Source organism: Thunnus thynnus, chromosome 5 (assembly GCF_963924715.1).
Source record: "Thunnus thynnus chromosome 5, fThuThy2.1, whole genome shotgun sequence".
Lineage (NCBI taxonomy): Eukaryota > Metazoa > Chordata > Actinopteri > Scombriformes > Scombridae > Thunnus > Thunnus thynnus.
The window spans coordinates 5973713-5986456 of record NC_089521.1 but is presented as its reverse complement, the minus strand read 5'-3'; the positions used below and the strand labels follow the sequence as shown (position 1 = coordinate 5986456).

At 38.8% G+C, this 12744-nt stretch overlaps 1 protein-coding gene across 6 annotated transcripts in view; it reads left to right on the top strand.

Annotated features, from left to right (window-relative positions):
- The first annotated feature begins 337 nt into the window (after window positions 1-337).
- wt1a (WT1 transcription factor a) overlaps window positions 338-12744 on the top strand; it is a 33701-nt gene continuing 21294 nt past the window's right edge. The window contains exons 1-4 of one of the 6 annotated variants that reach the window (XM_067588874.1): window positions 338-484; window positions 2589-3334; window positions 8456-8578; window positions 9603-9705. In XM_067588874.1, the coding sequence (XP_067444975.1) occupies window positions 2863-3334; window positions 8456-8578; window positions 9603-9705 (698 nt within the window). In that variant the 5' untranslated portion in view covers window positions 338-484; window positions 2589-2862. Of the gene's footprint in view, window positions 485-2379; window positions 3335-8455; window positions 8579-9602; window positions 9706-12744 lie in introns of those variants that run through there. The other 5 variants (XM_067588875.1, XM_067588873.1, XM_067588877.1 and 2 more) reach the window with 5 other exon arrangements.

Here is a 12744-nt window from a genome sequence, read left to right as displayed (position 1 = left end):
ATCAATATATTAATATGATGCAGATGAGCCAGATTTAGTCAAAATGGCTCATTGTAATCCATTAATGTTAAAATTTGAACTATAATGTATGTCTAATGTGTGCAAACTTGTAATAATTAAATGTGTGCATAAAAAATTGTATCAAGGATCTGGAAAGCAAATGAAAAATAAGTTTGAATCAGCGAATGTTCTGTATATTTGAGAAATAACTTTTGAGCCACACCTCGGCCAAAGAAGGAAAAACACACAAAAAACAAAAACAACTACAGACACAGGGAAGCACAGACAATGAGAGTGTAGGACGTGTTGTGAGTGAGCTTTTTTTTTTTTTTTTTTTTGCAGTGTAAACATGTTTCATAATAGTTGTCCTCCTATCTCATATTCTCCCCCTCTGTGTCTTCAGGTCATCTTAAATTATGACCGCAGGGTCATAAACAGATCTTCAGCCTGGTTCTCACTGTAACCAGAGTCCTGACATAATGAGGTTGGTACAGTACAAAATAAAGCATGTAAAGTGCTGTAGAAAATAAAGTATGGATTAGTTGGTGTTTTTATCAACTGAAAACGCAAAAAGATTAAAAACAAACAAACAAACAAACAAAAAACAACAATAACTGTCACAGTAGCCTGAAGGCATTTCTCTCTCTGTATTTAGGGCGACGAGCAGACTGAATTAGATACTGTACAGTAGTCGTATTATTAATTAAAAAGTGAAAAATCCAAAAATGATTACAACATTAATTGAGGCAGCGACATTAAAGAAAGTGACAGCAGTCAGTCACACTCTTGACTTTTGTTACGTCGCCTAATTTGACGCATTTTGGGGTCATAAGTATTTTTAAATCATGCAGCAACAACAGTCCAGCACACACAGCCTACTTGAAGTGAAGGAACAATCATTTTTTTTCGTCCTAAAATATTAATAATATTGTTTTTTTAAATTCTCGGTCATATTTGTGGCTGTTATTCTAAAGACGAACTGGAGGTCAAAGCCTGTCTGTGTGTTTTCTGTTCGGTGCCTCAACACTGACTGGTGGTAAAAGTCAAGATGATATTTGCATTAAATGAGCCGTTATCCTCCCTTCGACCAAACACACGCACACACACGCACACAGAGAGAGAGAGGGAGAGAGAGAGAGATTACAACAGAAACGGACTTTTCACCGGCATTTTGACATTCATCACCACAACTAAGGAACACAAATAAAGAGACAGAGACACGGAGTTAAAGGGAAAACCGGCGTGTCAGGAGGGAATAAGTCTGTAATAATAACAGAACAAACACGATCAGTATAATTATAGATAATAATATCTTAACGGTTTTATTAAAGTGTTGATAGTAAATTAATTCGCCGTTTTTTTTTATTGTGCAATGGTGTAAAATATTTTTCGAACTGAAAGCAAATAATGTCCGCTTCATCACTGAGATTAAAATGTGTCTGATGAGTTTTGAGGTATTTAGTATTTAGATATTTTTCAGGCCGTGTGGATCATAAATCATATTTGTAAACTAATAATCTGTCAGCGTGCTTATCAGCCGATTTTTACCACACCTACTACAGGCTACATTTTATAAACAAACATTTAAAAATGGTCTAAAAAATAGAAATTAAAAATAAATGAATAGCACCGAAGGCCTTAAAGCCTAAATCCACGAGATTTATGGCCACGCGGGCCGTTCATCCGCGCGTGACAATTAATCTGCCAACTATTTAAATTAAACCGTTCTCCCGTTTCTTCTATACCATCAAATATAATTAAAAAATAATTATACAATCTAATCCGGGGGACACATTTTAGTAGGCTCTAGAAACAAATAGCGATTTTATGAAGGAGGCTCATTTATTTCATTTCCACTTCTCTTTAAAATACATTCCTGCGCGAGGCCTTCTCACCTGCGTTTCTGTCCAGGTGAGTTTTAGGGTTTAAATGCTATCACATGATATTATCCAGTATGTTGGATTTTTTTTTCGATTAGAAACGTTTTAAAATAGCTGATGTGATGAAAAATAGCGAGCAGTAAAGTAGATTTATAGCTCTAAAACCTTATGACGGGGATATTCTGGGATATTTTTAGATAGAAGATACAATCACACAATAAAGTTTTTTTTCATATTGGCAAAATATAAGAAATATAGGGAACTTTTGTTTTAGTCACTGAGGTCAGAGACGTGCTTTTTCTCCTGTGTGTATGTGTGTGTGTGTGTGTGTATTGTTCAGCCTACAGTAAATGAATGAAGTCAGAGGGCTCCTGTCCCTCATCACCTCCTGACTCCACCCCCTACCCTCCTCAGACACACACCCAAACACACACACACACACACACACACACACACACACACACACACAGGCACAGCCTAAGAGCGTGGAGGGAAAAGAGGGCCACTCCTCCTCACTCCTCCACTCCTCTTTCTCCATTCACAGAGAAAGCTCTGAGCAGAAACCTCTCTCCTCTTTCAATGGACTCCATCTCTCTGAGCCCAACACTCTCTCACTGTTGTGAACGGAAACTGGAGATCACAGCTGATTGTTCTGTTTAATTTTTCTTTATTTCTTCTCCTTGTGCTCTTCTCCGCTGCTGAGAAAAGTTGACTGCTGTGACTTTGCTACTTCGCCATGAACTTAAGGAGTTTCCAGAGAGGCTGCGTGGTGTCGTAAACAACTGACAGGCAACAACTGAGCCAGAGACGACTTGTGAAAGACTCTTAAGGATTTGAAGGGTGGTGGCTGTTTTGGGTTTGGGTCTGGGCCAAAGGTCAGTCATCCACACGGGCAGGGAGGTAGACAGGTAGAAAGGTACAGGGAGACAGATCAAATTTAAAAATAGCCTACCTTTGCCCTCAGTTTTACCCCTGGACCACAATGGGTTCAGATGTCCGTGACCTGAACTCCCTGCTGCCGCCGGTCCCGGCGGGCCCCAGCCCCGGCTGCCCGGCACTGCCCGTCAGCACGGCCCCTCAGTGGGCTCCGGTCTTGGACTTCCACACCGCTGCCTCCCCTTACTCCTCCCTGGCTGCCTCTCACACCTCCCTGGGGCCGCACTCCTTCATCAAGCAGGAGCCCAGCTGGGGGACCACGGGCGACCCCCACCACCTCGACACAGACCCCCATTGCGGCCTCAGTGCCTTCACTGTCCACTTCTCGGGGCAGTTCACGGGCACGGGGGCCTGCAGGTACGGGGCGTTCGGGGCGCCCCCTCCTCCGCCACCGCCCACCAGCCAGCCGCCTTCTGTTGGCGCCCCGCACCACCACCAGCCCCCCAGCAGGATGTTCAGCAACCCGCCATACCTGACCAACTGCATGGACACGCAGCCTGCAGCCCGCAACCAGACAGGTAGGGCTGGAGGAGGATGATGTGTGTGTGTGTGTGAGTGTTTTCTGTCAGTTATAAAGCACCATCCCCTCTTTGGTTACTTTTGCACCCAGAAGATTTGAAGAACACTGATGAAGTCAGTCACAACTCCTCTCCCTTCACTCAGCTCATCTCCACGCGTAGATTCTTTTAAGAAAACTTCAGTTCCTAAAAATAATATAATATATAATAAAATAGATCAAATATATTGTGAAAAATAATTGAATGTGGTTTAAATTGGCTTCATTGCATGGAGGCCGTAGTTAATCCTAGTGTGTGATAAACAGATAGATGACTATTTAAAAGCACACGCAGATCACTTATAAACACAATTTAAAAAACACAGAGACTATTGTGCGCCAACACTAAATCAAGCTTGTACACTCACAGAAAATGAATCGTTCTTATTTATTTCTTAGAAGGCTGAGGAAATCCAAGCATCTCTTACTCAAGAAACTTCTTAGTTTAGTGGAAAATTTCAGTGCTTTTGAGTTATGAGATGACAGCTGATGGCAAAAGAAGGAAGGTTTCGTACATCCCAGCTGGTTTGGGGTCGTAGGTTAACTGCTTACTAAGCTACATATGTAGCGTCCCAAATGTTTCAATGATGATTCATACAGCTGAGCAGTTGTGATATCTGTGAGCATTGTGTGATGGAGGAATTCACGCTGAAGCCAAAGATATCGATGCCTGTTTGTGTTAATGGCTCATTTAAAGGCCAGAGCACAGACAAAAAACATAACTAAACAACTGCAACTGTACATAAGCCATGTTCATGAACTTGTTTTGACCCTGACTGTCTGTGCTTTGAATTAGAATAGATGATGTTTTGTGAGATTTGTAACCACAAGCTTTTATGTTGTCATAATTTAGTAACTGATGATATTCATTCATTCTTTTCGGCACATATAGCTTTTTTTTAAATTTACTTTCAAATTAATGTTTTAGGATTAAATATTTAAACAAGAATTTTAGCAAGTAGGGATTTGAAATACTCAGAACTGCAGACCAACAGTAAAAGTGGGAGTGTAAAAATTATAATTCTATTAGAGCAGCAAGTTTGATCGTGCTATTTTTGATGAGTTATCGCCTGTATTGCGGTTGTTGAACACAACACAAAAAGCCACAAACAGCTGATTTAAAAAGTCTACTAAAAGGAGCATCTGCCCTGAAACTAATGTGTCGGACAAAATGAAAATACAGTGTGTAAAGTAAATTTGTGTGCTTGTGAAATTAATACGATGTGATGATCACACTCTTTATTTTTTTTAACTACCTGATAAAAACCAACATTTAAATTAAATTAAAGGTTAAGTAAATGCATGCCTGAGGTGATATTGAACAGTATGATGGTGACACAACGAAAATGGATTTTTCTCCAGTTGTATGAGTAAAAAAAAAATTAAAGTTCTTGATGTTTCGGCATCGTTGAATTAATCCTAATTTTTCATTTTGGCTGTTAGAGTCTGGAGTATTTCTCTACATTTACAAACCACAGCTGTAATTTTAGTTAAAAAAAAAAACACAAATACTTTTGGCCCATATTTTGACAAAGAAATAACTGATGACTTTTATGAAGATTATGTGAAAATCATCCAACGTGGTGATATAACCCGTTACTTCACACTTAATCAGTGTAAATGAAACTTCTACAGAATGAAACCAGATTGAATCTTTTTCAGGAATTTCTATTCTTTTCAGTTGAATTGTATTGAATTTAGTTGAATTGAAAGCACATGTTTCTTTGCTCGTTTTAATTCATTATTATCGCATCTGCAGCATCCTATTATACAGTAAAGTCACTGGATTTCACTTTAATAAAGAATACGTGCTACAGAGTCACAGCGAACACGCTTGTGAGTAGAAATATGCCAAAGGTCATGAATGGGATTCAAATACTCTACATTATGTGTTGAGATTGTAACTTGGTGAGGTTTTTTTTTTTTTGCTGCTCTCACTTAATCCCTCTTTTCTGAAGGATGATTAATCTATTAGTGATTACCTATCAGATTAATTAGTAATAACATGCTTATCAAGCAGATAATTTAGGAATAACATTACAATCAAAGAGCTGAGCCGACCTCTCACCTGTTTTATCTGCTGCCCGCTGTGGCTGGACGAGCACAGACAAACAAACTAACAGCAGGACTCAGGTCACACAGTAGAGCTGATAGCAGATCAGGGTCACGCAGGGACCATCACATCACGCTACATTCCCCTCAGGAAGGATTTCACTTTTCTATCAAAGCAGCACATTTATTCTGCAAGTGTTTACATTTATACATCTGAACAGCAGGCTTGTTGGAGGTGCGACTGAACTTTTTTTTCAGCCAAAAAATCATGGATGCCAATTTCAGAAGGGGCGCGTTTTCATTTTATAGCACATGTAATTCGTTGCAAGAGTTAAATAGCTTCTCCAGGTCTGAATGTTTTATCAGTAAAATGTTACAGTAGCAAAACATCAGTACTTTTGGTGAAAAGATAATGCTGAAATTTGACCTAACTGCCTATTCATCTAGTCCTTGACATTGTGAAAGACAGCTGAAGTGTATAAAAAGTATACTCTTACAGGAGGATAAACATGCTGTCAGGATGAAAATGGAATGAATCCGAGGGAATGCAAGTTCTGTGTTGTGAGTTTTTAAAAGTTGCAAATTTACACAAATTTAAATGATGAAGTTGAATTTCTCCTGATATGTAAACAACTCTGAAAACTCAGGAAATAAAAAACTGTCTTGGGGTATTTCCAGACTTTGGTTTTTCCAGTTGAATACAAATTGACCTCATCACTTGTCACCTCAGTGCTGCACTTCAAGGCAACAAAAGTATCACCCTACGCACACACACACACACACACACACACACACACACACACACACACACACAGAGAGAGATAGAGAGAGTGAGAAGTCAGACAGGGGTGAGTGGAAGATAAATGGAGATGTTTAATGAGTTTTTTCTCTTCTCCTCCTCTCACCCACCCATCTAATCCACCGAGTTAAGTCAGTGAAAGTGCTGCGTTTTAATTAATGAAGTATGTATGTGAGGGTGAGGGGTGTGTGTGTGTGTGCGCGTGTGTGTGTGTGTTCATGCATGTGGGTGATATATGGGAGTGTGTTGTGCCCTTTAGGTCAGTCTAAGTCATGAGTCAGGTCTGGTGTGGGGTGTCAGGCACAGATCGAGTCTCCTCCGAACAACAGAATGTATGTGATGTGCTGTGTGTAGCTTTGTATTTTGTATTTTGTATGGTGTGTTCTGTGTGGGTTTTTTTGTTTGTTTGTTTGTTTTGTTTGTTTGTTTGTTTGTTTTTTTGGGGTTTTTTTTTTTTTTTTTTTGCTTTTTTACTTTTAATGTTGTTGTGCTGTTGTATGTTTTTTGTCGGGGATTACAGATGCAAATTAGCTTCAAGGTAACTCTGGTGCAGTGCATCTTTAATGTTTCAAACTGCACACTGTCCCATTCAATAAATAAATAAATCAAATAAATCAGAATGTGTGTGTGTGTGCGTGTGTGTGTGTGTGTGTGTGAGAGAGAGAGAGAGAGAGAGAGAGAGTCTGTCATAGGCTACTTTCAGGGACAAATTTCTGACTTCAAACCAGTTAATTGGGGACAGCTTGTCCATTTGGAGACAAAATTCATGTCCCCAATTGGTAAAACGTTGATTTTTGGGTCAGTGGTTAAGGTTAAGGTTAGGGTAAGTCTCCAGGAAATGAATGTAAGTCTATGTAATGTCCCCAAAAGTAACCTATGACAACGTGTGTGTGTGTGTGTGTGTGTGTGTGTATGTACCTTTTGGGTGCATATTCACAAGCGTTGATATCATGTTGTTTGATTTAATCAAATTAAAGAAATAATTGTTTTTACCTTGTCTGATCTCAACTCGATCACAGAACATCTGCCACTTTGATTTTACACTTTCAAAGTTCAATATAGCTAAAATATAAAACTGTATATGAATGTATAAAGTTGCTAAGATACTGTATTATGCCGGGGATAATAGACTGCATACATTTTATGTTTTATGTTGCAAATTTTTTTAAAGGTTGTCAAGTAAATTAATTCCTCATTTGATGGTTAATTAATCTTTTAAAATGGCTTGAAAATATCTGTGGAAACAATTCTTCATATCCATAGTATACAATCATTAATAACAATTTTACTCCATTGGCTGTAACTGTCAGAGCAGAGGAGTAAAAGGATTTTTTTAAGGGTTTAAATGTAACAGATTATCTGTGGGGAAGCACCAAACTTTAATGGACCTCTGTGACCGGATCAGAATCTCAACCCACACATATTTCTGCTGCTTTGTTCAGCAGTGAATTTATTTGTCACTGCTTTTGGATCTTTTTAGTTTTTGTAAGAAGGTTATGCACATTCCTACATGACATCAGGTGCGTGGGCAAAAAGGCAACTACAATCTCAGGAGAAAAAAGTGCCCGTACATTGAATAGATGCTCCCAAAAAGCCGTTTCATTTCATCATTATTTTTATTTTATTTATCTCCAATTATGAAGACGTTGAAGTTGGAGACATGCGGTAACGTGGAAATGTTACTGTACATTTTCATACCTGATGAAGATGTGATGTCAAAAGGTCGCAATTGTAGTAAATAAAACATCTTTCTGGGATTAGATTTTTTTTTTAAATGATTTTGTGTATGAAACATTTGTTCTCATATGCAGAAAGGAAATTACTGGTAACTGCATTCATCTTTTCAAAAAATATTACAGACACAAATGACATTTGCGTTTGTATTCAGTGGTAGTTGAAGGAGAGTAATTCTGCTCACATCACGGAGGTGCAAGGCTTTTAGAAAGAAGCATCAATGAAAGAAGTAGGAACACCTGCACACTTACTCTGAGTCACAAAATGTAATCAGATGGGACGTTTCGATCCTACTTGGAGCTTCGTCAGTGGTAGTGCCATTTTTTTAAATTAGGGGGAAAAAAATTCTTCATGTCATTTTAGCTGGAGGTAATTCCCAATGTAATAAGGAAAATTACGAAACTGCGTAGGCCTGCTGTTGACAGTGTTTAGGAGGCAAAGTGTGATCTCTGTGGATCACATTTGAAAGTAACCTTCCTTCTTATTTCTGTGTTGCAGGATACAGCGCGGTTGCATTTGATGGAGCTGGTAATTACGGCCACACTCCTACACACCACAGCTCGCAGTTCTCCAACCACTCCTTCAAACATGAAGACGCTTTAACCCAGCAGAACACCATGGGTGAGTTTTGAGTGTATGTGGCACATATAACATCACAATAATAAATAAAAACTGTACATTTTACAAATATATTGGGTCATTTTGCCCTTCCACAGAACCTGGAACCAGAGTTTCATTTAAGACAAATTTTTCATACACAACTTCCTTGCTTTTGTTGTATTGTGCATGATCCAACATTAAAGTGGGTTTAAATCTAACTTATAATTAAATTCTTAAAAATGATCCTGGCTGTACCAGGCTTGAGGTATTTCCTGTAATATAACTTTTCTTGCACAGATCACAAATCAGATCAGACACATTTTGTCCAGAATACTTTGGGTAACTATTTTTATCTTTCTGAAGTCAGTTTTCTTAAAAACAAAACAATGTACAAGAATAAGAACAAAAGTAGATCTTCATGTGTATTTAAAGCCACAGCTGCGTCTGTATGACAGCTCCATGGCCCTCACCTAGGGAGTGTCTTGTCCCTTATTCTTGCGTCTCCACAGTGACCTTGCCTGTCGACGGTATAAATCAGCCACATCCTGACTCACAAACTCCCTCGTCTTCTCCTCTCATCCCTAGTTTCATCCGCCCACCTATTCCCTTTAATCCCTCCGCTGCGCATGTTATTGGTAAATATTTAAAAGTGTGTGTATCACATTTTATGAAGTCGCCACTGTTTCTGCTGATTTTTACAGCAAAGATAACTGGGAGAATTGGAGTGAGAAGGATTTTGGAATGCAGAGAAATGTCAAGGGAGCCATTCACTACACTGCTGGGGAAGCAGACAGAGAAACATGAAGCAAAAGGTCTTTATTTGTAGAAGAAACTGGCAAAAAAAAATTGAGAAAAATAGGAGAGGGCAAGAGAGGGCAGAGTTAAAGGGATGAGATATGGTGGAAGTTTAAACACAACATCTCCTGCATGTGAGTCATGGATTTCAGCCTTCATGGGTGCATACAGACACACAAATGCATTTGCATGTATGTTATTTATTGTGTCCGTGCATGTGCATGTGTGTGTGTGTGTCCATGCACTTTAGGTGAGCAACAGTATCCTGTACCCCCTCCTGTATATGGGTGCCACACTCCTTCAGACAGCTGTGCAGGCAGCCAGGCACTGCTGTTGAGGAACCCTTACAACAGGTAAAACACACACACACGCACGCACGCACACACACACACACGCACGCTCACACACATACACACGCACATGAGACTTACACACAGTCCTTGTACATGCACATACAGTAGCACTCCCCGTCTCGGCAAAATCTATTTTCATAACCAATGAACAGCAACAATTAAACCTGGAAATGTTTCGGAAACCATTGTTGATTGTTTCGCGCAAACAGCAGTAATTCAGTGAAAGGTAGCAGGATGCAGTTTTGAACAGGATGTTCATCTTTAGGACAGGTCTGTCTGCCATTGCGGCTTCCGTTCTGTTTTTGTTCTCTTTCCTCTGGGCACTTGTTCGACTGGTTCAGTTGTTTTCACACTAACTTGGCCATGAGAAGCATTTCCCCCACAAGTGGTTTCAAAATCCTCATTTCTGATGTTGTGTATATGTTAATTAGTAGCTTTCCAATGCTATTTAAAGGGGATCTATTATGCTCTTTTCCAGCTCTATGTTTTTACTTTTGGACTCCACTAAAACTCTCAGTTCAGCCTCTGTCTCTAACAGGCCGTTTTAGCTTCTGTCTCTTTAAGGCCCCCCTCTTGATGAACCCACTCTTTTCTGAATGGCCAGCTTTACGTATTAAAGTCGTGTTAAGTTGCCACTGATGCAAACCCAAAAGCTTTTAAATGACTAAATAACGGGAGACTTTTTATTGTGAAGAATTTACAGGAAGTGAAATGTGTTCCGCACTGAATTAGCAAACCTTCGTTAGTAGCACTAAAAAACGGTCGAAATAACAACGTGGACATATTTGGAGCTATTTGTTCAGCGGATAAGTTAGAAATAATGCAGGGAGGAATAATACAAGCAGAAACAGCCACAGTGATGATGATGGTTGATGAAGAGCTGCAGACGACCAGCACACCTCCAACAGGTGAACTACTTGTTTTACTTTGCCTTACTGTGTAGTGGAAAAACACTCACAGCATGCCAGCTTTACTCGAGTCATGGCTCACTGTGACTACCCCCAAAACAATGGAAAAATATCATAATGTTAGCAGAGTAGAGCAGTGAACTGACATGCTGCGTGTGGAGCATATGACGATATAAAGAAATCCATCACAAGCTGACATCAGCTCGGGCTGAAAATAGAAAAAACTGTTGGAAACTGAGCGTTCAAAGCAGTTTGAAGCTGGTGCTTACTTCTGTGTACGTTTACCTCATTATTTAACACTTTGGCCACGTTTAAGATGAACATCTGACACTGTAACATTATATATACCACTGAAAATAAGGAAAAGCATAATAGGTCCCCTTTAAAGTCATGGTGCCACTGGAAGCCAACTAACAGGGGCAGGAGGTTCTTATGAAAGTTGGTTGATTTAGTGACTTGGAAAATATTGAAAAACATTGTAGATCAGGTTATTCTGTTTGGCAATGACAGAGCTATGCAGAGTAATCACCATTATTTTACTCTTATCATCTACCACTGTTTTTTTCTCTGGCACAATGTGTACTGATATTTTTTTCCCAACACAGACCACAAGCCTGAGGAATATTGCTTTTCAGATGAACTATGAACAGTTGAGTAGTCATAAGAAGTAAACAGTTTCAATGAAGCTCTTCATGCTGACTTTGAGCTCCTGGATTTAAAATCATCACATCTACAATTAAAACAGTGAAGGACAGTGTTTGGGTATGTGTGTTGATAACTTGCAAAGTGATTTACAGTACAGTATGCCACCAAATAATTTATCATGTAAATGAATTCAGGTTGGCACAGCTTTAATAGCTAATTGGCAACGGCTAAATATCAAAGTTTAAAAAATTCCAGTATAATCAAAAGAAATGTTTAAAGGGCATTGAGCAGAAAATAAAATAGTGAGAATAAAGCTTGTACTGACAGCAGACTGCTTCTCATTTTGTTGAGTCACGGCAAGCTTTTTTCCAAAACAGTGTGTGATTTGCCTCAGTAGATTAACGACTGGAACGCTCCACTTCAGGAATATTTCCACTCAACAAACTGCTGTCTGTCTGCTGAGAGAAAATCACAGTTATAACCTCGTAAAACTTTTATTTTTTGTAAAACCATGTGTCCACGTGTCTCTGTTTGACTTTTAGACTACTCATTAACTTTCCAAGCAAGGTTACAAAACTAGAGCAGAGAATTTGTCTTTTATTTCAAATTTGAGATTTTGCAAGCTGCACAAAATTAAACATTTCAGGGCTTTGTTTTACAACGGTGCACCTCATACCTGAAACTGTCTCATTCTAAAGATAAAAGAAAGGTTGACGTTGAGCACAGTTTCAAAAACATTAATCAACATTATTCTACTAAACTAAAGTCTTTCAAAAATCTTTTTCTTCTGATTCAATGTTGATTTCTATTCATTCTGTGAGGTTTTCATGTAGAAAAACTCTGATTTATCATACTAAGTGAATACCCATACATAAAATGTATATTTTTACTGTGTGCCCATATACATATACAAAAATACAAAGGTATCAAAATTATTACAATATGAGTCCAAAAATGTTCTCCTGTCCCACCAAAATTGTTCATCATGACCAGCTCACCTCCTGCCACATTCTGTCTTAATCTTTACCCCACGCTCTGCCCCCGAACCTCTGACACACCAGGAGCTCTCAGGAAATATTGCACAATTTATTAAAAATATTAACATCTAGTCTATTTTGTGTTCATTGCTTTATTTGAAATGAAATCAAATTGATAGCAAAACAAGAATGTTGTCTGAATGAAAAACAATCAGCTGTGATAAACTTCTATGGCTGATAGGCTTGTTGTTCACATACAGTATTTGTCATATCAAACCGCTTCACTCAGAACATGACCGGGAGAAACTGCAAATATAAGAACTCTACACAACAGTGAACTACCTGTACCTGTCTTTCAGAAATATGTTAATAAATGATGTACAGGATTTAATAAGCATCTGAAAGTGAATCATTTTAAGGAGGTTTGCTTGTTGTTCTGTTTCTAAATGAAACATTCTTCTCATGCCACTGACAAAGTGCTTTCCATCCATGGAGGAAAAGAAGGAATC